This window comes from Gallinula chloropus, assembly GCF_964237585.1.
Source record: "Gallinula chloropus genome assembly, chromosome: 20".
In the NCBI taxonomy this organism is placed as follows: Eukaryota; Metazoa; Chordata; class Aves; order Gruiformes; family Rallidae; genus Gallinula; species Gallinula chloropus.
This window is the reverse complement of record NC_140105.1, coordinates 4,705,390-4,731,071: the sequence shown is the minus strand read 5'-3', so window position 1 is coordinate 4,731,071 and position 25,682 is coordinate 4,705,390. Positions and strand designations below refer to the sequence as shown.

The 25,682-nt window shown below is 49.9% G+C and overlaps 1 protein-coding gene across 1 annotated transcript in view; it reads right to left on the bottom strand.

Annotated features, from left to right (window-relative positions):
* Positions 1-1,782: 1,782 nt before the first annotated feature.
* TMEM104 (transmembrane protein 104) overlaps positions 1,783-25,682 on the bottom strand; it is a gene marked incomplete at its 3' end in the record, with an annotated part of 40,266 nt that continues 16,366 nt past the window's right edge. Inside the window, exons 8-9 of the mRNA XM_084273533.1 lie at positions 14,599-14,692; positions 1,783-2,543 (exon numbers count right to left, since the gene is read on the bottom strand). Of these exons, the coding sequence (XP_084129659.1) occupies positions 1,783-2,543; positions 14,599-14,692 (855 nt within the window). The remainder of the gene's footprint in view (positions 2,544-14,598; positions 14,693-25,682) is intronic.

The following is a 25,682-nucleotide window of genomic DNA, read 5'->3' as shown; positions in this document are numbered from 1 at the left end:
GAGAGACCCCAGCACCAGCTACCTGTAAAACAACCTGGCACTGAAGATGCCACATCAGCTTCCCCAGAGCACTCGGGGGGGTGTTTAAACTCAGCAGTGAGAGCTGCCAATGCCTGTTTGTCTCATCTCCAGCTTGATCCTAAACAGTCCCCCCGGATCCTCTCCAAGCAGCTCGGCAAGGACACAGTGGCAGCGCTCAGGGTTGAGAGGTGCAGGGTTTTTGCTCAAAAAGCCATGAAGTGTTTTTATACAGCTCCAGGTACTTGCATATTCTCCCAGGAGGAGCACTTCAGGTCATATGGAAACCAGAAAGTCCTACTTGAAAACAGAGCTTGATTAAAAAGAGCTGCAGTTCAAAGCTTGCTTTAGTGAGCGGTGACACTTGATACTGCAGCAAGTGCAGAGGGCAAGAGGATCTAACAGCAGTGACATGCACCTGGCTTTGAACCTGCTTTGATAAGGGGTAAAATATTTCAGGTGAAAACTTTAAAGCTCTTCTGTCTGTTAGGAAAAGCCACATGAACTTTGCCTGGCGCTGCTTGTGTGCCACCAGGGTGACCACCAGGAAGCAGAGCCACGTCTGCAGCCCTGACTGCCCAAGGTAACGGCCAGCCTGCTCCTCAGCCAAGCTGGGCAGGAGCAGCCCAAAGCCCACCTTCACCCTGTGCACAAAGAGAAGAGGGGAGCCCCCAGCCCAGCTCCAGCAGGGTTTCTGTTCCCAGTAGCACCTGGGAGCTCAGCTCCAGCAGCAGGCTGAGCCTGGGCACTGCTGCTGCCTCCTGGCACCAGCCCATTCCCTTGAGTTCACACCCACCTTGTTTCAAGGCTAATTACCCAGCACAGGAGGCTGGAAACACCTCAGCGTGCACAGCCTCACGCCTGTCAGGACTGGGTAATTAGCACCTCACTAATCCTGACCACTGGAGTCAGGGTCTGGCTGGTTGCACTGGCCCAGTGTGAAGGTGAGAAGGGCTCTGGCAGCTCTGCACACAGGAGCTGAGGGAGCAAGGCCACAGGTCCCTCAGTGGGGGTGAAGAGGGGTATCCCTGCGTGCGCAGGGGCACTGCTCTCTCCGGCGGGGCTGCCGCAGCACAGGAGATGATGAGATGTGTGAATGTAAACTGGGAGGCTGGAGAAATCCAGCCCTGAACGACAGAACCCAGATAAGCCATGGTGAACAAACAGGTTAATGCCTCTAGAAAAAGAAAATGTATCAGAGCACAAAACTATTTTCTTCTGAATCAGGGCTATTCCCACCCTAATTTCTTCCCTCATTTGGTACAGGAGGTTGTGGTTTGGAGAGGTCTCAGCAGAAAGAGACTCAATTCTCCCAAACTCCTGCTGGATTCTGCACAGCACATGCCTGCCTTTGGGAGAGGGATGTTTGGCTGACTAGTGCAGGGAGCAGCCAAGCTGTCTGCTCTCCTGTGTGCTGGAACCCGCAGCACACGGAGCCACCGCAGGGATGGAGCCGGTGATGCTCCCACCAAGCAGGAGGCAGAAACAGCTGGACACTGGTTACTGGTGCAGGCTGCCCAGGGCTCAGCCCTGAGGCTTTGCACAGCAGATCTGAGAACCGGGACTGTAACAAGGCCAAGTCCACTCCATCCACACCCAAAACGGAGTGAAGAAAGTCTGTGTCCTGGTGTAACCTGTGCCACCAAGCCCACGGCCACGAAACCTCCCTTCACGCAGCTTCTCCCCCCTCTCCACAGTGCTGGAAGGGGAGTGGAAACACCCAAGTCTCCAGAGCCCAGGAGGGAGCGTGCTGCTTCCCCCACATCAGAGTCTGGACTCGCTCAGGACAATGTTTGCAGTCACAAAGACAAAGCAAGAGAAGCCCCATATGAGCACAAACACGATCCAGAAGGTGTGCCGGAAAGGAGAGAGGTGCTTGTTAACCGTCCCGCTGCCGAACACCAGCTGAGTGTCCTTCCGACTGCAGTACGCAAGGAAAGCCGGGATGAGATACTGGATCCCATTCCCAGCATAGGCTCCTGTGATCCCCACCAAGGACTCCAGATCGTGGGTGCAGAAAGCCACCAGCACGGGGGGAATCAGCGTGATGGCTGGGAAGACAATCCTATCCACCACCCACGGGTAGGTCCCTCCTTCTCTGTGGAAAAGGGTCTTCCAGTTGTTGCGCAGGGTGACTGCGATGATGGGGAAGTTGGTGCTGATGGTGAAGACAGGGAAGAGGCCCAGGAAGTAGCGAATGAAGGCAACGTTGATGATCTCACAGTTGGTGAAGTTGAGGGTGTACATGTCCATGAGCGTGTCGTTGCGGAAGCAGTAAATAGCGGTGAAGGACAGGAGGCTGTAGAAAGCCAGGATCAGGATGTAATCAAGCAGCACAAGCTTGTTGACGTGCTTCTTCTTGGAGATGGGTGTGATGAGGGAGGGTAGGGAGTGCTGGCACATGAAGGAGTAGACGCACACCCCAAAGAGATTGCGGATGCCTGATAGCTGGGCCATGGATGGGTGACCTTCAGCTTGGCCTCTGCTGATGCGGATGAGGGCCAGAATAATCATGAGGATGAAAGCTGGAGAGAGAGAGAGAGAGAGAAAAGGTTTCAGGTCAAGCCCAGGTCTGCACTCCCCACGACCCACCTCCCATCGACACCGGCAGTCTTGGCACCAAGCTCTCTCTCCTGCACCTCCTTATCTCTGGAGAAGGTGGTCCATCAAAGGCAGGCACGCAGGAATTAATCACGATTTGCTCTCAAGTGCCAGTCAGCAGCTAAAGGGCAGACATCTCCCTCCAGCCCCCTTCCCACAGGGACTCACCCTCCCACCCCCGAGAGCAAACGGCTGCTCTGGCTCCTTCAGCAGAACAACCCTGCCAGGGCTGTCGGAGCCCATCACCCTCACGGATCTCAGCCCACGGGTGCCCCTGCCACGCACCCTGGCTAAACAGCACCGGCTCGGAGACGTTGGGAGCTTTGACCTCTAAAGGAAGAAAAGATGCAACCTGGCTGCTGTCAGCCCCAGCACTATTTGCACATTTGCAGCTGGATTAATGTTTCCCAGACCTCACCTACGTGCACGGGAGCAGCAGCTACTCCCGAGCTCTCCTGTCCCTACGATCTGTCAAGCACGATAGAGCAAGAACTAGCCAGCCATTTCCTGGGCAGGAGGAACAGGCTGTCTGTAGTTAATCCCAGGGTGGAGAAGCCAGTCTGGAAGGGACTAAAGCAGCACTGAAAGACCGCTATTAAAATTCATCACTTCTAGGCACAAAGTCTGCTCGTCTACCCTTCACTTCTGTCAAGGAAAAGCCTAACAACATTTTACAAAGCTGAGCACAAAAAGCGACGTGCTAGGGACAAAAATTAATTGAGGAGATTGGGCTAATGCCCTTATTTACTCCGCTGGTGGAAATTGGAGCCAGAAGCAGTTCCTGCTAGACTGTTATTCCTAGCACAGCACATAAAACCAGCAGAAAACTAATTCTGGTGTCACAGAAATCACATCAACCTGGGAAAGATGATCATCAGCTGCTGGAGTTAACAAGGAGCAGGGGAAAAAATCCTGCCTGGCAGGGCAGCAAGCAGGGAGATTTACAGCGTGGTGCTGGCAATGGATGGGCCATGGTGGCTTGCACAGAGCTGGCTCCTGCCCTGGTTTCAGGCATCGGAGCAGAGCCGTGAATTATCAGGTAATGGGGAAAGAAACAACCCCAAAATGCTGACACAACTCCGATAGAGAACTTTGAATGTCATAAATATAAGTACCTAGGAATTAAAGAGAGCAGTGCACAGCCCAGCTGGCCACCGGTGCTGTAGGCAGGCAGGCTCACGGTGGGGTGACAAGGACCAGAACTGCTCTGCCTGACACCAGCAGCTGGAGGTGGGAAACCCTGCCAGGGACTGGACTGGAAACTACAGTCACAGAGCAGGTAGTGAGTGTTGCCTCTTCTGTCCCCAGTGAGAGCGGATTAACCTTTCCCAGCCATCACCTCCTGCATGCTCCCAGCTCTCTCTGACCCCCAGTTTCTCCTCTCACAGGACTCCTTCTTCTGCAGCAAACCCCAGCTCTGTGCTCAGCCCACACCAAGGCACACTCTGCATTCCACCTCGAGCTGCTTCAGGAAACCTCTCACTTCCAACAATTTCCTGGGGACAGGGCAACGCCACGACCAGGGGACTGGAGAGGTGACAGCCCCTCATGGCACCAGGCCACTCCGGGAGCACTGGGCTCTATTTGCTTCCCCAAATGCTGTCAGAGGGCTGTGGAAATCAACAGCTCCTTGCCCTGGGGAGGGGAGTGTGTGTGCAATTCCCCACGCCTTCACTCAAGCCAGCATGATGAGCACAAGGTGAACACACAGAAGGTTGCTGTGCCTCCCCCACTGCTCCCCAGAGAGGAGACCCTTCCCAGCCGTATCCGCTGCAGCGACGGCAGCCGGACAGAGCGGTGTTCCAGGTGATGTGACATCGTCTGCACTCCCCGGGGCTGCACAGGCTACAGGAAAGAGGGGAAGGTGTCCTGAGCACTAAGACAAGCCAGGTTGGGCAGCACTGGAAATACACCCAGGCCATTCCTTTCCTTCTCACTGGGGAGAGGCAGTCAGCCTCAGCAGCCCAGTCCTGAGCTGGCCCTGTACCTGGACTAGAACTTGCACCATCTACCCCGCGCTGGAGACAGTAAATCTCCACCTGCTCTGCTCAGCAGAGTATGGTGAACTATTTCCATCCCCCAGCTCGCTCTCACCATTGGCTCAAACCCTGCTTTCCACACAGAAACACTAGTGGGACCAGTTCAGGGGAACCCCTGGCTTGCACCCCATCTGTAGAGCATCCCTTCAGCTAGAAGCCCACAGGCTGTCCTCTGCCCCAGCACAGGTCTTTCTGGTAGGAACAGGTTTCCAGTGGATTCTCTAAACGACAAAGAGCAGTCTACAGCTAGAAAGCTCTAATTCACAGCACTTTGATTGCTCCTTAAGTACTAATTTCAGAAATTAAGCCTATTAAAAGTTAAACCTGCCAGGAGCAACGATCCAGTACTGAGATCTAAACAGGTGCTGTTTGCAAGGAGAAAAGCTCTGCTCCCCTTGCCCTAGCACTGATGCTCTGAAGATGCACCATCCCTGAGAGAGGTGGTGCTGGGTAAACTGGAAACCTCCCCTGTCCAATTCCAGTCTCAGAGGAAAGGACAGCAGCCCTGCCCCAATGGTTGTGGTTTCTCCCACTCCCTGCAGCAGAAGAGTCTCTCACTCCTGGAACTGGAGAGCTGAAACATTTGTGTGCCAGATTTATCTGCCTGTCCCTGCAAGGAGGCAAGCCCAGCAACAGACCTCTGGAACCTAGTTATGCTGGATGATAAATCAAGATGAAAAGAAGACGACAGAGTCTGACTGACAGGCAGCTTTGAGCAGACAAGAGGCAGCTCAGGATCCTGCAGGCACACACAAAGCTCCTGCTCGCATCCTCTTCTACCTGGGACAGCAGGCTCAAGGCAGAGTCACAACATGGTATTTTGGGTCCCCTCTAGGTGCCACACAACCCTCCCAACAGTGTTCCTTCACCAGAGGGACCCCAGTGAAGTCAGACTTGTGCTCATTAAAACAAAAGTGCCTCAAACTGTATATGCAGGAGAGAGGATAAGCAACACGCTCCAGGGATGCAACACCTTCAGATACCAGAGCCACACAGCAAAGGGGGCAGAGATGCTACCAGGGGTGGCTGGGAGCTTCCACAAACACTTTGTTCTAAGCACTTGTACAAAACAAGGTTTAAAAAGCAAATTGAGAGGTCTACCTGCCCTGGTTTTTCAATGGGGCCTGACCCACTCCAAGCACACACTCTTTGCTGTCAAAGGCATGGACGACTTCTAATTCAGCTCATCTTCTCTCCCCTGAGGTCTGAGCACCCTTATTACTGAAAGATGGAAGTGGAGCTGTGGGGGGAAAGAAAAAGGGAAAGAAGGGAATGTATCCTAGAGGAAAAGCTGTGGTGCACCTCATCACCACTGCCCAACTGCCTCCCCTATGGCCCCTCCTCTCCCCATCTGAGGAGCAAACACTGGGGCTTCTCAGACTAAGCAGACCTTGCAGACAGCAACTGCTGCCAGTCCTGCTCAGCTCAGGAGATGTTGATTCAGAGACAGGGTATCTCTGCTGTGGTCCTTGCAGGTGTAAAGAAGAGGAATATAGATGAGCACACATCCCAATAAAAGCGGTCTGGAAAATATGGGAGCCAGGGGATATTAAAAAATACATTTTTGTGAGCTTTGATAGAAGCATAAGACAGCTGCAGAGAAGCAGTGAGGACAGTTTAGCCATTCTAAGTTTAAGGATTGTTTTGCAGAGGCAGAGCAAATACATTTGTAAGTGGAAAATGCTGTCTTGTACAGGAGCTTTATCTTTCTGCTGAAAGGCTACTGCAGAAAAACAAGAAAGCCACAAAATAAGAAGGGTGAAGCACGTTTTTCTTCATCATGGTAGGTTCCTGGAAGAACTGATGCTCAGGAGTTTCTGGTTTAACCCTCCCTTGCATCCCTGGCAAGACATTGTGCTTTTTGAGATGTTTCACCTGGTGCCCCACCTCTCTATTGGCATGAGGAAAATGATGGAGAAGATCCTGATCCACGCTGGGAACGGGGAGGAGAGAGAAGCTCTGCCATGTAACTCAGAATGAGGTGGCTGGGCAAGGGGAAAGCAAGCTCAGAAGCAAAGTTCTGCAGAACCATGGCATTGAATAACCTGTCTGTGACCACAGGAATATCACCAGAGATGGATGTTGCCTCCCAGGTTGAACGGGGTGAAGTTGTTCACTGTTGAACTTTCAACCTTTAAATAACTGGTCCCAGTTAAAACAAGGATGGTTTTTACTGGTTCTAGAAAACACGAGGGCAGGAAAACCAGGGATGAGTAAAAGAGTTACCAGGGACAAAAACCTCCAGGCAGCCTAAACAAGGGTGACATGACAACCACCTGCATGGTGTGAGTCAGGAAGGCAACGAGAGAGGACGAACAATCTTGCACACCCCTCCAGTCACATCCTCTCCAACCCTGCCCCTACTCTCACCCCTCCTTCCACAAGGAAAGCCTGGTGAGACCACCACCCTGCCTGCCACCCCTTCCAGGGATCCAGAGGCGGTGGCGTGCAGCCACAGCACCAGCTGCTCCCCTATCCACCCACCCCCCCCCAACCCCAGCCATTTGTTGCCGCAGCCGCCGCGCCGCGCGGCTGACGGGGCTGCGGCGGGGCCATCCGTCACCGGCGGCTGACGGCGTGACAGAGCTCTCTTGTCCAAGCAGAGAATCAATATGCCAAGTGATAATGATAACGAATCACCCCTCCCAGCAGCGCCTGCCTGCCGCTCGCTCCCCTTCGCGCGCGTCGGGTGGCACGATGGATTCCGAGGGGAGGGCATGGTCAGGAGCTCCCTCAGCCCCTTCTCTTTGGGAGGAGGAGGAGCTCTCCCCACCTTAACCTCAACCCTGATCCTCCATCAAGCTGAAACACAGAGGACAACTCCTAAACAGAAGAAGAGATCCCAGTTTAACCTTAGGAAGCTCTTTCAGGAGAGAGGGCATAAAAGAGGGAGCATCACAGCATCACGTCACAACAGCCCTACCTGCTGCATCCCTACCCAACACTCATGTTGTCTACTTCACTGCTGATGTCTCCCTGGGATGCTGGTGCCCCTCCCACTCAGAGCCAGCAGTTTCTACCAGTGTTTTGGGCACTATACGAGCCCACCACAACTCCAGAACCCCTAATGCTGTGGCATTTGAAGTATTAAAGCAGAGCTGGAGTTCACTGTGCTGGGAGAACACAAAGTATCTGAAATTAAGACATTGATTCTTAAATTTAAAACTCATTTGCCTTGTTTCTCCTGCAGAAGCTGTAATCCTGTCACTTGTTCATGACCTCCAGCTCTCTGTAAACTCCAAAGCAGAAACTGATAAATTTCTCCAGCCTTCAGAGGAGGTTTCTATATGAAATGACATTAAAGAGGGAACATGAAAACCAGGTTTGCTCCATTAGATGTGGGAGCTGGAGTAGTTAAGGATCAGACTTGGCAATGACAGACCCTAAAACACCGTCTCTAGGAAGATGAAGGATTTATGAGTGTGGAGACTGTGGGGAAGCAAGATGGATATGTTCATAGAAGACAGCAATTCTCAGGAGAGAGATGTCAGCAGGAGGAGGGAAATGACTTCCCAGAAGAAAGGTATGAGCAAGAGTTGTGGGACATCAGTTTTGCTCCTTCTTCTAATGGAGAGCAGGGAGCTCCAGGGACAGCATTATGTCCCTATCCCAAAGCCCAAGGCTGAGTCTGCATGGCAGGGGACTGCTGCTCACAGAGCAAGGGAAGCACAGCACCATATTGGGCCTGTCAGGATCACACTAGCACCATGCAGCTTACCAAGAAGGCAAGAAAAAGTCTCTCAGGCAGCTCCACTCCCCCCTCATCTCACCCATTCTGCCAGGTTTGGCTAACTCCTGCTGCACCCCTCTCAGGCACTGCTGCTACCCTGGCCTCAGGCCAGGCAATGCACATGTCCTTCACAAAGGGAAACTTTACCACCAGGACTTTTGGGCTGTCCAAAGGGGTTCAGCAGGACTTCTCAGCCACAAGAGCATCATTTCCCTACTTTTCATCATCTGGGGCAGGGTTTGCTACACAGGAACCAAGATTTATGAGTAGCCTCCCCTGCTGCAGTAACAATTCCTGCTGTGAAACCGGTGGAGCTGCCCCTCTCAGCCCCCATCAGCTGGTCTCCACAGACATCTGCACATCAGTAACAGTTCACAGGGAGAAAAACGGCTCTGCACTCTGGTGTTCATCACGGATGCTTTACCTCAACATATGGGAAGGAAAGAGCAGCCAGCAAGGCTTGTTTGCTTCTGGTGGAAAATTACCCGTGTAGTTTATTGTCCTCTCTCCTCCGGTCACCTTTGGCAGAAGCACCATAAAGCCTCTGCAACCAGGACTCAGCTCTGAGCTCTGCTGTTGACTTGGGCTATTAGCTTTGACAGTCACTCCTCTCTCCATGTGAGAATTTACTCCTCTGAGAAGGGCAGTTGCACACCACACACCTGAAAACCTGCGTGGGCACCATCGTCCAAGAGCCTTTTGCAGGAGTGAATGTGTCCTTATGTTTTCAGCCCCCTTTCTCCAGCCCTCAGACCCACTGAGTTTCTCTCCTGCTGCCTGGATAAAGTGCTCTTTTCAGGAACATCAGCTCCTCAGGCAGGATCTCAGTGGTCCCATCCAGCCACTCCACATCACTCTCCATCTGCATCTGAAGCTAACAAGGCTCTTCACTCACACAGGCACTGCTTCACCCCACTGCCCCCCACAAACAGCACTGAAATGAGCTCCTCATCTGACAACTTGGAAAGCTGGCATGACAGAAGCACAGCCTTTTAACTAACTCTTCATAAATATATTCACTTCTCAGTGAATTATTTACCCTGGGCACTGGCAGCAGCTTTCCCTGGTCCAAATGGGATGCAAGAACATGAAGTAACTCTGTTGCAGGAGTTTGTTGGAATGAACATGCAACAGTGTCCTGATTTATGATCCAATCCCCTATTCCTTGCCAGTCCTGCATGTCCTGCTCTGTGAAAGGAAAGGGGCAGAGACTGAACTGGTCCCTCAAGCTGTTTGCCAAAAGCTCCATTTGTGACACAGAAAAGAGGCCACCTTGAGGACTGTGGACACTAATCTGTCTGCAGGAGCCTGGAGACACAAGACTTCAGGTAATTGTCATCCCCTCCTGTATCAGACTCCACTCTAATTCTGTGTCTCTGCAGCGAAAGGACACAGCAGACTACTCCAGGGTTCTGCACTGAGACACCTCTGGCACAGCTCAGGAAGCCTTCTGAGGATGGCAGTGAGAGCTACCACAGAGCTGAAACCCCCTCACCAAGTGGGATGGTTTGAGAGGAGTTTTCTGCAGAGAAGCGTGGGGGAGTCCCATAGGTAGCAGGGTTCTGGTGGGGAGAGCAGAGCTATCAAGAGTAATTAGTAGATATGGAAAGTCAGCCTCATCAGTGTGCTTTGGAGAGCCCTTTCTGAGTTTCTTCTCCAGCACTTCTTTCCAGTACCCTGAAAAAGGGATGGAGAAAAAAGGCAAAAACCCCAAACCAGCTTAACACAGACTGCCTGGCTATTCTTGTCCTTTTCCCCTCCACCTTTCTGGCCAAGGGAAAGGCTTTTTTTCTGGGCATATAATTATGAGCTCATAGTTTGGACAGGGCTGGGAATACTGTCTCGAGGGCTGCAGTAACTTGAATAGATGTGGTACGACCTGACTGTGCTGCGGGGGAGAGAGCACTAAGCCTGCAGCAACCCAACCTAAAAAACTTTATCCCTCTATAAAGTGTCTCTTTATTAAAATACAATACTTTCTAATAACTACAACACAGCATCAAGAACAGCACAGCCAGCAAATGTCCCACGTGGGAGCTGCCTGGGACCATTTGTCAGGGACTGCTCAGTGGCAGCAGCGATAATCACGCTACCGACGTCTCTGAAGCCGACAGTCCTCACCTGTGGAGCTGGGCAGCTGGGGCTGGAACAGGCTGCCATTAATCGGGTTAGCTGCTTAATACACAATAGTCCAATGTTTGCTGCTGAGCTCCACCAAGCCCTGTCCTTTTGTTATCTTTCCTAATCCATATCCTTTCCCATGACGCTGCTAGGCAGTTATTATCCAATATTATCCAATAATAAAGAGGTAGGGCTGTGTCCCAGCGAGCTCTGTCCCCTCTGCTTTGAGAAGTACATCAGACTTCACTGGTTCAGTCCTTTTAGCTGTGCCATGCCCTCCAGCAGATCACCCCTAACACTACACAACTTGGTCAGGGCTGGAGAAAGGAGTGTGTGTGTGTGGGGGGGAAAGAACAGCTAGATATATTCAGGTCTCTTTAGGGAACAATCCATCACCAACACAGATTTAAACCCTCCAGGAAAAAAGAGCCTGAAGTCCAAACAGCAAATTGAAAATACCAACAGCTTGAATTTATCAGTGGCTTGAGTCGGTTTAGTCTTCTGGAGGAGATGCCCTGTGCCAAGAACCGTGGAAGAAACCTGGAAGCAGACTCCCTAACTGGGAAAGGACTTACAGCATGGGGAGGGAACCCTCCTTACTCCAAGGAGACGATTCATCTTGCTGAGGACTTAATCCAGTCACCCAGTCCGGGCCCTGTGTCTGCTGTCAGCATCCTTGCCCAAGAGCAGGGTGAGCTGGCAAGGTTTTATCCCTAACTCAAATCAAGGCCTCACCTCCTGCACCATTACCAGGGTTTAGAGCAAGTGATGTTTTCCCAGCCAGCCCTTTCTCCAGGGAAGCACAGCACACAGACTGTCACACCCCTTCGGGCACGATACCATCTCCCAGAGCAGTTTTGGGCAGGAGACGACTGACAAAGCAGCCTGAGCAGCTTTGACAGTTGGGAAATTGATAAGAGCTTGTGTAGGCAAACCCTACCAAAGGAAGGGAGATCTCTAAGCACAGATAAGGCCAGCAGTTCAAGCTCCAACTGCTGCACTGAATTTAACCGTTGGCACTCACCCACGCAAGGTGGCAAAGAGTTTTGCAGCCAAACATGTAAGCCGTTACTCTTCAGAAGGCTGCCAACAGCTCGGTGGCTCTGGAAGCCCTCACCCTGTCACCAGCCCCACTCTACCTGGAGACACAGATCCACCCTCCGTGCCCCGATCAGTCCTGACAGGGAAGCGCCTCGCCGTGCCAGCCTTGTTTCCAGATGAGCTCTCCATGTTCAGCAGGCCCAGGCGACCAGACCCCATCTGTCTGGGCTCTCTAGCAGCACAGTACTTTGGCTCACAAGCTCCCCCCTTCAACTTTCTCATTTCAGGGACTTGAGAGGTGCCTGTCCTGGCTGGTCCCTTAGCCTGGCAGGAAAAACACAGCCAGATGAAGGGCTGATCCCTGCTGCATCTCCACATTCTTTGAACCGTGCCATTTTTAATTTCCAGTCCAGATCCCAGTGTTTAAAACTCTTATTTTTCAGTGACAGGATGAGATCTTTGTCCGTGAGGTGTGGAAAGAGACTGCTGCAGGCTTTGTGAGCTGATGTGCCTCTTGCGATGAGCGCCAGGGCTCTAGAAGGAGGCGAGTGACATTTGATTATCACTTAGATCAGGAGAAGGAAGGAAAGCAACTTTCAAAGGCAAGGCTGACACTGTTACAAACACCAGCAGAAATGACCTTCACACAGAGCTAACTCTCACGGCTGCCAAAAACCATCCTCTCAGCCACTGTCATCTGAATCGCCAGTATACCTGGGGCAGTGCAGCTTTGCATCAGCCACTGCTGCTCCGAAATCCTGGGGATTTTCATCAGGCTGGGGAAGAGGGTGTAGGGTGGGTCCTGCAGCAGGCACGCTGCAAAGCCTGTACTGGCCTCCCAGCTCAAACAGGATTGATTTCTTTCAAATCCTGATGCAAAGGATGGGTCAGCTTCCCATCCGCCCAGGCCAGCGCACACAGGGAAGCTGAATAAGCCACTGGCCATGTGGGAAGTTTTTACCCAGCACAAGGAACAGGTAGGCTGGCAGCTCTGGTGTTCAGCTCTACCCTCAGAGTGCTTTGCAGAAGAATCACCTTCAGCACCACAGGGTGCTGAAAACCAACCAAAGATGAGGAAAAGGCAGAGATTACAGCAAGACAGAGTCTGCCATGGGAATGCAGGCAGGACAGGTTCAGGAGACCATAAACCACCAGCCAAGACCACTCTTTAGGATCTAAGCTCTCAGTGCTGCTTTTGGAAGAGGGGTCAGCAGTGACGTGAGGACACAGGAGAAGCCAGCTTGATAAATCTCAGCAGTGCTGGATCCATCCTTGCCCCAGAATCTGCAGCAAGAGCTTCTCTCCATTCCCTGCATCACATGGCTCCTTGATAAATCGTCTTTCCTAATAAATCCATCCCTCATTGTACACATACGGAATCCGTTGCTCTAAGTAGCCACTGAGGTGCTGTCAGGGTCATTAAATATCATTATCTGGGGCAGCTGTTCCCCCACGTGCTGACGCAGGAATCAATCAGGCTAAAGCATGAATTTCCCCTCCACTTCTCCAAACACTGCCTTTGTCCCTCTCCATCAAGCGAGGAAAGAGAGGAGCAGTTCTGCCTCTATGCCAAGGTTTAGCAGCGCTCACACTGGAGGGAGCTGGCTGAAGGGAAACCAATGGCAGATCAGCCAGGCATCAGGTTGTCACAGAGACAGGAAGAGGTCTGACTGATGTCTTTACCAGGAAAGAGGAGGCAAGGGGATTTCAAACAGGCCAGTGAGCTGAGCAGAGATTAGTTTAAAAGAAAAGGAACAACAAACCACCCAATCCACAACAACAGAACACCCCAAACACACAGCTTCCTTTAACACCCCTTGACCAGATCACCTCCTTCTCTGAGGAACATGGGGGCTTTCCAACCTTTCATGTGCTCAGACAACGAAAGGGATAAACAGACATTGAGGATGTTCAGACCATCCTCAGGTCAGGATTTGTTAACTCAAGCTGTTCAGCATCTGAGACTTGAGGGCTTAGAATACAACCTCATTTTCCTGGATGATGTCTGCTTAACCCCATGTCAGATATTATCTAGAACAGAGATCTCTATTCCTCTCCAGTGAGTGCCAGCCACTTCCAAACAGCACCACAGGCCTTTGAATGCAAAGAAAAGGGATGATACCCAACTGAAGTCACATGAAGTGTGTGTGCTGGGAAACAGTGAGAGAATCAGCTTTTCCTTCTATTCCAGATCAGTGACAGGTATAAACAGAGCTCCTTCTGTGCTTGAATGGTCTGGACCCATGAATCAGAAGACTGTTAACCTGTAGAAATGCTGCTGGTGCTGTAACAGCCTCTTCTTTCAGCTCTGAACATCAGTTTTCCATCTCAACTCAACCCTCCACAACACACACTCCCTCTCAGCCTTTAAGGACCTGTACACATACAAGCCAGATCTGAGGCAGCTGCATCTTTGGATGAGAAAGGCACTGAGGAAAAAAACCCAGTCATGTCTTATTTCCCTTAAGGAAAGTATCTGTCTTCCCAGAAGTGCCTGACAGTAAGATTTTGGAGAGAACTCATGAGACTGGGGCTTCCCAAAGAAAACACACATTGGTTTGGGAGTTTCCAACACAACACACCCTACATTAAAGCAAGACCCAGGGGGAAAAACAAAATGCAGGGCAGCGATAAAAGTAAGGGTGGAAAGTCTGACAGAAGTGCCTTTTGTTCTCTGATCAAAACAAAGATTGTTCAAAGTCTGTCACACACGTGCTGAGAAAATGAGAAACTTACTGCTGAACAGCAGCTGGTGGGTACCACAGTCAGCCCACACTCAGGAAACTACTAACCCCCTTCTGCTTCTCAACGGATTAAAACTTCATCTACCAGCTCGTGTCTGACTGAACAGTTTGGTTTGTTTTAATCAGAAATTTCACTCTAGACAAAAAAAAAAAAGTCCTTTTCCTCAAAGATTTACCAGACTTGGACAATCCTTCTTCAAAGAAGTTGTTTTGACAAGCACTTGCTTCCAAAAAGACGCATCAGTAGTGTCTACTCAGGGTCCACCTATGGTAAAGAGGTGGCCAAGCCTTTGCAAAGACTCACCTATCCATCTCATGAGGGATGTCATGATTTGAAGATACTTGGTCTTCTGCACATTGAAGAAAGTGAAAGGACCCAGGAGGAGAGTGAACGCTGCCTGGAAGGACAAACACACACACATATTAGGTTAAACCCCAGATATTCTGCTGCTAAGATACATTCATCAGTGAAGGAAAGCTCATCTTGAAAGTTCACCTCCAGACACGACTGTCTGGCATGGAGGTTTCTTTGTTGCTTAATTTTACAGCTAAGTTGGCTGAGACACAGGGGGTCAAGCAAGCTGCTTGGTATCAGAGAACACGCCTCGGGCAGAAGCAGAGCACAGGATCCTCTTGGCTCTCAGCCGCTCGCTATCACTGCTCCAGCACGCCTTTGCTGACACGTTTCAGTACGAGCTCTCAGTGCAGCCTCATGGAACATTAAATATTAAACTGTGGCCTCTTTGTCCTGGTACACACTCAGTTTAGGTCTGGATAGCAATAGCCATGACCAGTCTGCTCACATTAACATTGGCAGGGTAGCTCCAGGGTGTCCCAGGCTCAACAACAATGAAGCCAGGTCTGCCTGGAACATTTTTTCCCCACGCCTTAAGTCCCTTGTTTTGCAGTGGGAAGCTCTAGAGTGGCAGTTAAGTTGTTGATTTGGAAGTTGAAAACCTGTGCACAGTCTGGGGAAATAATCTAAGATTACTCCTAAGAATGAACTTCATTCAGTGTGGAAGTTAAAGACGCTGCACTGAGGAGATACCTTTCTTCACCACCTTCCTGGGTGTGTATTAGAGACCAGTGTTTCTTAGCAAACTAAACTGGGGGGTGCTGCAGTACCAGTCTGTTGTGTCTCTTTCAGCTGGGCTGGAAAATATATCCAAAGCAGCTAGAAGTTAGGACTCCTCAGGTCTCCTGTGTGACTTCCCAGGAACACAAGGCAACTGTACTGTCAGCCCACATGCAGGGGAGCCCTGCTCAGCACCTGGGCACCAAGGGTGCTCAGACCTACCTAATCCAGAGAGAGAAAGGGAAAGACTTTGCTCTCTGAAGAGAGCAGACCCTGACTGAAGTCTGAACACGAACTCAGAGAAGCTACTGGTTACAGGCAAACAAAAAGGGGTGTTATAGAAGACAGCCCTGCCCATGATCCAGGGGATGGCATCGGCTAGCACTACCCTAACAGATCCAAAAGCTGTAAGCAAGCAATATCTAGAAAGCCAGAGCACACACAGTACAGATTTGTTGAGCATCCCAAAGGGATTTTTAAAGACAAATACTCAACATTAATATTTACACATTGCTCTTTCCATGACTTTGTAAAGCAGTTCTGAAAAAAAGGTGTCACCAGAAGGGAAGAAGTGGGACTCAAAAGGGCAGGCTACGGAGCCTCAAGGTCTCAGTCAACCCCAACAGAGTCAGTGACAGAACAGAACCCAAGCTATTTTAAGACTCACACAACCCCAAGAAACCTTTTTTGAGACAGTTTCAGAATATCTGCAAGGCAAATTGGAAACGCCTCGCATCACAAGTATTCTCAGACAACCAAAGTAAACCCAGAAGGGGACCAGAGGAGAGAACCCTTGGTTTCACACGTCCCTGGGTCAAGACGTATCCTGACCTGAGGCCACCATTTATACCAAGTCTTATTTTTTTCCTGCTGGGGCTTGAGGGGAGGGAGAAAGGTGGGGATGGACTGAAAGCACACACTGAATTCAGATCCCTGAAGCAATTGAGGATGCTCAGAAGAAGTGCTAAGTCACACAGAATACAGTAACACAAGTACAGCTGCACGACTAAGCTAAACCAGCCTTACAGGTTAAGCCACGGTAGTTTTAACACAGAAGTAAAGTAGCCAGTTACAAGCCTTTCCTTCTTTCCCCTCATATTCATTTCTTCTAATTGGGAGCTCAACTGCTCCACTCTCCTTCCATCCTCCCCTGCCCTCCAGAGACTGCTGCCATGTCCTAGGACAGAGCACAACCCCCAAAAGGGCTAAATAAGCTTTAGACTAAAAAGAGAGATGTAGGTCAAGGACGCAGAGGAAGCAGAGTAGACATCAATTGTCTAACTGGAAATTCTTCTCAGGTTTGTGACTAATCCCTTCCCACCTCCCCTCCCAGCACAGGCACTGGTCAGCACAGGCTCCCTTCAAACCACGTTACCAGCTCGCGCATCAGGAAGAGCCGGAACAAAGACAGACAGAGGAAGGATGGTGATAATTAAGGAACAGGTGTCTTCTGCAAATTAGAATGCACCAGAACAAATTGGCAAAACAGCACCTCACACCGTGGCAAGAATTGACATCACTGAGCACCAGAGCAGCTGGGTCTGAAGCATCGAGTCGCCTTCAGCACTGAGGGGAGAGCCGTGCTAGGGTGCATCTGGGCTCCGTTGCCACAAAGCACAGAAAGCATTGTTAGGTGCTGGAAGAACCTGGGTCTCCTCTGTGGTCTCCTCTGTGCTCCCCAACACCTGCTAACAGAGCAGAAGGAATTCTTCTGGATGTTACACTCCATTTTCTGCAGTTACTCTCCAGTGCTTGAGGCACCTCAAACAACTGAATCCATGGAGCGGCTCTCACGACGCTCCCCTCCTCTGTAGGCTGTACTGCTCAGCTCATGGGAAGGAGACAAAAGTCACTGTGCCTGAACAGCTGCACTCCCCTCCCATCCTTTAACATGATCACTGTCTGCTGTTCTCAACAAGATCCTGGAGCTGGTCCAAAGGAACCAAGAGGGAGATGAATTCAAGTGCAATAGAAATGCGTTTACCTCTCCCACTTGATGCCTGTTAGTGAACCAAGAGGGATTATCATCCATGGATCGATGCTAACGATGCTGAGGCCTGGAATGAGGTGAGGGTGCCCTGCTTTGTAGAAGTTTCTGCCAGCCTCTTTTAGGAAGGGAAACCACAGCACACACTGGAGTGCTTGAGAGGAGAAAGGCAGGGCAGAAGGTGACCTCAGCATCACATCGAAGTGAAATGTGTACAGCTCCACAGGATTCAGCATGGGTCAGGAAAGAGGGATTGGTTAGTTCCTCAGCAGTAACCTGGACAAAAGGGTCAAGGACTCTGTCCCTGGGTCAGAGCAGATTTCATCATCAACCCCCAGAAGAGTCCCAAGGCCAGGAAGCCTGTTTACAAAACACATCCCCAAAAGGATGAGAAAGAGCCATGATGCTTAGGAGGAGGACGTCTACTTTCTCTACCTCACTCTGCCAGACATATAAATGCTCTGCCAACCATTAAGTTAATTAGTTTTATAACTTCTCCCTAAGGAAAAAGGAAGCCCAAGTAAGAACCTCAGACGTATATGCAAACTTTCCACCTGATGTTCTCTAAGCTCACGTCTCCTCCAGAGGGATATAATTTACAAAGTACTTCATTACATGTGCTATCCAAACAATCCAAAACCTACACAGAAAACTGCAGCCAGCCCTGCCAGATATCAAACACACAGAGCTCCAGCACATGAAAAAAAAACCCTCCCAAGTCTTCTGGTTCACCTTTTGAGCTAGCTGAGACGGTTTCTAGGAGTTCATCATTCTCCTCCTAAGCTTCAGCAAATTAACCCAAGGCAGAATGAGCAGAGTCTACTTTGATTAAAGATTTTCCTACCAGTGAAGTGGTTTTCTATTAGGAACAAGCAGGCGAACGTGGCTGATTCATTGTTACACTTAAGCAAGGTAAGGGAATCCTCCCTTTGGCTATGAAGGAGCATCAGATCTATCAAGTGCTCTTTCTATTCACAGGATGCAGAGAAACCTCCCCAGTTTTTTCACACAGCCTGGCTGCTAAGAGTGGTTCCCTAATTTCCCCTCAAGTTCCTCCCTTAGATGTACAAGGCTGGACAAGTTGCCAGGCTTGCTGTGGAAGGTACATGGAAACCCACACACAGCAAATAAATGCAAAATTCCTTCTCTTTCCTTCCTTTCTCACACTGAAAAAGCAGTATGAAGATCCAGCACATTAGTGACCAGGAAAAAAAAGACCCAAACAGTGTTTGGTTTTTGCTTTTACTGACATTTCCAGACAGAAAAGTAGAAGCCAGTGAGTGTAGAAGGAGGAACAGCATTGTCGCCCTGAATTACGCTCTGTCCTGCAGGCCAGTAGGAGCCAGGAGCAGCACACCACCTTACTCAACCCCTGGGAGGGTCTTCAAATCCATTCCTCCCACCAAGCCACACCACAACAGTACAGGCACCAAGGTTTGGGAGCTTCTCTCAGCCAGCTACTCAGCCAGCACCACTTTCCCAGCCCCTGCACCTGTCAGCTCTGAGTATTTCAAAGTGAAAAGTAGGCTGGTCAACTCCAGTCTTCTTGCCATAGGGGAATCTAGCTGGGACTCACCACTGCCTGGAATATATTTTTATATATATATAGGTATTTCTAAAAGTATATTTTATTAAAGCTCTCATATTAAACCTTGGTTACATAACCTTGTTTATTGGCTTGTCTTTAAAAAGCAAAAGTAAGATCAAGCATTAATAGGACATCTGGCTGGTTTTATCAGCTTAGTTTCAGCCAGGAGGACCACCAAGAGACCTCTCAACCACACAGCAATGGCCAGCTAATGCCAAGAGCCTTCCAGACCATACAAACATGCTTGAACCCAGTCAGAGGGCTGTATTCACTAACCAGGTTCTTTATTGACCTGAAGGGTCCATACATCACTCTGAACCAGTACAGTTCAATAGCTTTCATCTGCTTCCCAGCATGTGGCTCTTACAGAAAGAAGCCTGTATGGCTCAGGAAGCACAATTAGCATCCCAAACGTAGCTGATTCATGTATCAGATGCAGTAGTTACAGCATTATGGCTAGTGCCTGCATGTATTTGCAAGAGGACCATCTGAAAGCCAGCTTCATTCATAACTGTCATCAGAACTTGCTTCTTTTCATGCTCCACAAACTCATCTTATAAGCATTGCATCTGTGGTGCTTGCTGAGTGGTGAATTAAAGCTTAGCTACTGTTTCTTGTTGATTCAGAGCCTGGAAACTATCAGGTGGGTAGAGGAGAAGCAGGTATTTACCTGAGGAAAGCGAGACCATGAAGATTAACCTTGTTAGGGGCAGAAATACACCAGGAGCAGAGGGAACACAGTTGAGAGTTTTTGAATAAATGCATTTGCATGGCATGGGGCTGTCATACCCATGTGAAGTCAAGTCTCAGGTATCAGGCCAAGGATCTCCCCACTTTTAATGTGAATATGATAAAGAGATGTAGCAGTGCTCTCTCCTTAAATATCTCCTGTTGGGCTGAGACCCCAGGCGCTCTTCCTTCTCCTTTCCTCCTCACCCTCATTCAAAACCAGAACTGACTCCAACCCAAATCCTTCTTTGGAAGCACCTCCCATTGACAGAGGAGATGCCAACATCTCAGACAAACTGTCCTGGGATAGTATCTCCATCAGAGGTGGAGACCTCTGCTGATATTGATGTTCAGATTTCACAACTGTTGAGTAATAGCACCTCTCCCCCACAGGACAGTACGAAGACCCATCTCCAATGGGGAACAAGCTGACTTAAAAAGCAAGTTACTGATTTAACACAGTGGACTCTCCACAGAAGACTCTGACACCCTGGCTGGAAAGCTGAGTGTCAAGTGCTTTATACAGGGCTCAGGTACACAGCACTCCCACAGCAAACCAAGACACCGACAGGAAGACACAAGCTCCACTGAATGAGCTCTTCCCAGAGGAAGCTTTGTTTTGATTCAGTGCTCAGGCAGAAGGAAAGTCTCCTTGAGCAGGGTAGGGAAAGGCAGACATTTCATACACGCTGTCAGGAGTGGCACTTCTGACATCCGTTCTACTTCTGCAAGACATCCCTGAGCTCAGAGCTATTTCACAACCCAGATGAGAGCTGGAAGGGACAGACAAAGCAATTCAACAGAACCAGACTGTGCAAGTCCACAGATCAAACAAGACGTTAGGAGAGCCAGGGACTGGCTGCTCTGTCCCCACCTCAGGTACTCTCCTCTAGAGAGTGTCTAAAAAGACATCTAGGAAAGAACCAGCCAAACAACCCAAAAAGGAATTTGATTTACCAGCATTTAACACAGGTCAGAGGTTTTCTCCTGGGTTGGAAGCTTGAACCAGACCCAGTGTCTTCAGCAGACTAGTTTCTTAGGAACTGGTGCTCCTGTTCACATCCTTGGGGAATTTTTGGGGTACTTGAGAGAAAGTAAATGCAAGGTGCTTTCCCCACTCATGTTTGAGATGCCTAGATAAAGAAAGCAGAGCTTTGTAACATTTCAGAGCTACTTCCAACTATATAAATACCTACTCAGCCTCTGGTACCTCCACTGTGCCTACTTCTACTTGTAGCAACTAAGCTATCCAGCGGTGGGCTCCAGAAGTTCAAACCAGGGGTTCAGCGCTATTCAGCTCAAACACACCAAGGGGAAAGGGATGGGAGTGCAACACAGTGCTCCTTCTGCCATCTCTCCTCCCCTTCACTAGGGTGACAAGGCCACATTTCTCTCTTGCATGAGCTCATACCTCAAACTAGAGAGCCAGATGGCACATCAGCGAGGGCGGCGATCCAAGCTTTCGTTGCTAAAGCTTTACCCCTTGCAGTGGACAGTACAAATATAAATACATGAAAGGAGTCTGATTGTTCAGGAAGGAGCTTTTTTAGAGAGCTGAGAAAATAAAGCTGAAGATCCTCAGCCTCTCAAGGCTGGAGGCAGAGCTGCAGCAGGGGCCAGGCTGATAGGCAGCAAGTTATCAGCGCACGAGCGATTACGAAGCTCTTAGAGTTGGCTGAAAAGACACAACCCAGCAACAGAACAAGGATTGCTCAAAGGAGTGGAGAGGCAAGAGGGATTTTAACCTCCAGATCCCCTGTAGAGTCAGGAAGTCACAACGGAGGGAGGATGCAACCGCCAGACATCCCACAAGGAGTATTTATAGATAAGGAAACAAGGGCAGTTAGGCTTTGAGTACAGCAGGCATCTGCTGCCACAGCAGCTCCAGTAATTAACGTGCCGCTCTCGGGACTCCTGGCAGAGGTTTAGAGTCATAACTCACAAGAAGCATATTGCTGGCACCAAGGAGCCCACACCCTCCTTCCTCCCCAGCACCCTAAGGTACAGCATCCCCCCAAAAATAAGGCCTCCACGGCTGCCAGCCCAGTTTTTGCCAGTGAAGAAGGTGGCATTTCACCCATCTATACCCACAGTGCCCTTTAAGCCAGGTGTTGCTCCTGGGCCACAGCACTCCCAGCACTTCTTCCAAATGGAAGTCCTGCTGCCAGAGGTGGAAAGAAGAGCTTGCATCCTCCAAACTACTTAGTGGATCTGAGTATGATCTAGACATTTTCAGACTTGAGTCCAGCAACAGCTTGCTTCTGACCACCCATCCAGCAAACAAGTGTACTTGTCCCAGTGGATGTCCTTGCAAGCTGTGATATTGCCAGCCATCCAACCCACCAAGGACCATCCAGCAATTAAACAGCTCTGGGAGGTCAAGGCAGAAGCAGCAGCACAAGAAGGCAGTACCAAAGGGTGCTCCTCTCCTCACCCTGGCTCAGGGCCGCGGTCTGTTTGTGGAGCTGGCCCGTTTATGAGCACCAGAAACTTTCCACTTTGGAAAGAACACCCTGGGAAACCAGTTCTTCCTCTAAAAGTGAAGAAATCCAGGCACAAAGTGTTTTCAGAAAGTCATTGGGTGCAAGGATTGCAGTCCCTGGCACACCTGGGGTGTGCAGGATCCCCGCCAGCAGCAAGCTTGCACTCCCTGGGGTAAATACACTTCCATTATCCTTTTTCACAACCAGGGAAAGATGGAGGCCCAGCAATAACTCTGAGGTGACTGGCATCTAATTTTTTCATCACTGGAGTATTTATGGCACAGCCATTTGCAGCATCTTGTAATCACTTTACCGCCTCCTTGACCCCTGGCTCCCCCTTATTCTGCATCTCTTAATTGCATCTGAACAAGCAGGAGGGAGGCAGCAAAGTGGATAGATGCAGGAGAGCTGAATGGCTGGTTTCTGATACTTGGAAGGACAGCAGAGGAGTTGCAGAGCCAGGTCTGGCTGCATGCTTCTCCCCCCTCCCCAGCTTGCTTTGACCTCCTCCAGGCTATGGAAGAGGAGCCTTCCTCCCTGTGACACTGGGTAACCTTGAGGAGCCATCCCCTGCCCTCCCCAATTTATTAGCACGGTATGAGAAATTAATGAGCTCCTTCCAACAAAGTGTGAAGGCATAATCATTATACAGCCACTGCCCAGGACTCCTGCATATTCACAGCCTCTCCTGGCAGCGTATTGGCAACTGGAACAGTATTTATATTGACTACAGAAGCCCCTGGGTTAGACAGCACAAAGCGAGGGAGACATGGACCAGTGTGACACGGATGCACAGAGCGCCCTGCAAACATGTCAAGCCAGGAGCTGCCAGGGTTAGGAGATACTTGGGTTCTGCAAGGATGACTGTTCCTGAAGGCCACTAACCCCTCATCTGCCACAACACAAGCAGTGCCCCTGCCATCAAGCCCTTATTTTTCTTCTTTGCTTTCCCCTCTCTCCCCCCTCTAAACTTCTCAGCTGGAGTTTCACCTGATTCTTCAGCTGCCTGAGGGATGTCATTTCAGGGACAGCATCATCCCCTTCACTGTGTCAGGCAGGAATTGCCCCGAGGGGAAAGGAAGCTTCCCACACTTTGTAACTACTTTGCAGCAGCACAAAAGCAAGACTCAAAGCCCTGTTGCCTGCAGCTAGTGAGGAATCTGCTTGCTCCCAGCCTCCTCCTCTGCCTTTGCTTGTCCAGCGCACACCAAACTGGTGCAACAGGCTTCAGAGATCAACCCTGCCTGAGAGCATTATACCGACTCCAAATTGCAAGATAAATCCCAGCTGCATTATTTGTATTTATAGTCCTGCTTACAGAAGCAGGAGCCACATGTAGGATTTGCTGATGTAGTCCAAAAATCCACATTTTTGGACAAGAACGTCAGTGATCTCACCCAGACATAAAGTGCAATTTAGGAGGATGTTATGAAGTTGGAGACTTATTTAGAAGTATAAAGAGATACCAGTCTGCCCAGACCCCTTCCTCCCACAGCCCCTGGTAGTGTTCAGTGTGGCATAACTGTACAGGTCTGCAGCTGTGGTGCTTTCTACCTGGGTATTAAGGAATTAATGGTAATTTCAGGGGAGGAGAGAGCAAGACTGCTGTCTTACTGAATGAAAACACTGATGTGAATCGAGTAGGCAGCACAGTCAGACCTCTGTTTAAAAACAAAACTGGTGTTAAAGCACTGAACAAGATACCAGAAAATATGCTGTTGAGAAAAAGGCTGGTGTGGCATCTCCCAGGGGAGTGCTTAGCTGACTTCACAAGTCTTCTCTGATTCTGGCTCCTAGGATGCTGTCACTACCTTTCCACAAAGTAACACAGGGGAAATACATTTATTGCTTATTTTCTACAAAAGTGTTTCAAAAATGAAAGCTCTGCAAGTCTGCTGCAACATCCTAGTCCAAGAAAGGAACTTTAAAAAGGCCTTTTTAAACCTTTACAACTTCTGTAGTGCATGGCTGATCACAAGCAAGTATCAGTTCTGACACCTGCCCTGTTAGCAGAGAGATTGGTCTCCCATACTGAGAAGGAATGGTGTCAGCTTTGGTGCCTTGCTGCCCAAGGAAACTCACCCCAGGGGACAGCTTTCTTTCCAAAGAAAAGCTGCAAGGCCTTTCAGCTTGCTGGGGGGGCTCTGCTGAGCACTGGGGGCTGTGGCCTGAGCCCACCAAAGAGCACTGGTGAGCTCCTAACTACAGGAAGGGCACAAAAGCAGAGGTGCAGCATTCCAGAGTCACTTCTTCACCCAATGGGATGAGCTGGTTTGCTTCCAAGGTTTATGCCCACTGTTCACAATCACATAAGCCCAACAGGGCACTAAACTGTGCAGGACACTCTTCTGTGGGGATGCCAAGTGCATCTGAACTCACTGATGGCCTCTGCCCATCATCACACCAGCCACCTTGCTTCTCACAGGCTGGCAGCACCACAGCACATCTGGCCAGGCACACAACCAGCAGCACAGCACCCTTCCCTTCCACATAGCCCTCACCAGCAGGAAGGATTGGCCCTTTGGAAAAGCTCAGTGTCCTGCTGACAGCACAACCCAAGCTCCACTTAAGGGAAAAAAACACTCCTCATTGTGAAGTGAACAGACAGCTCTGTGCAGAGAACACATTCCAGTCCCCTGCACTATTGATTTCCCTGTGAAAAGAGACAAGCTAATCCTTTAAACTTAGTTGCTTCAGCCTCTGGTCTTGCAGTTGCTTCACTGTTGTACCAAAGACTGAGTCCACCCCAACCCCAGCAGCAGGGAGGTTTGCCTTCTGGCTGGTGTTTCTCTTACTCAAAATACAAGCAGTTATGAGGAAAGCAAGATAAAAAGATAAATCACACACCAGAATCTGAACTCCAGTGCTCAGGTCACCAGCATGCCAAGTCTGTATGCCCCTTTCCCAACTCTGCACTCCTCCTGCCTCTTCTGCCAGGTCAGGAAGAACCTCTTGTTCACAAGGCCAGTTGTTACCTGACATTCCCTTTGCATTAGGAAACAGGAGGGGTGTGGGAAGCTTCGAAAGAGCCAGTTCATCTGTCACCGGCGTATGAGGAGTGAGCAATCCAAAGAATTTATTGACAAGCCCACAGAAGGAGAAGAATGGAGCAGGATGGAGGAGGCAGAATTTATGTCATATTAACAAGGCCGCCTGCCAATTTCAACCTGGTTAGTTTCACAATAAGAGAGCTGAGAATTGCCTCCCCATCTCACATCCAGACACCGTTTGTTTCAGACAAACTTGGCTCCCATCCTTCTTCAACCACTTCAGAGCAAAGCAGCGACTTAACTGACCTTACTTTTTTGGAAGCTGCCTAGATGAGAAGCATGAGAAGACTCCAATCAGCCCCTGAGACCGGGCTGTTAGCCAAGCAAAGCTGTATTTCAGAGGCACCTGTAACAAACAGTTAGGGCTATTGATATTTATCCTCAATGCAGTACTAATTCCTCTCTTGAGCAACGGCTCAGAACTCAGGTGCCTGTACATACAGAAATGGCTTCATATTCCAGACCCTTGAGAGGCT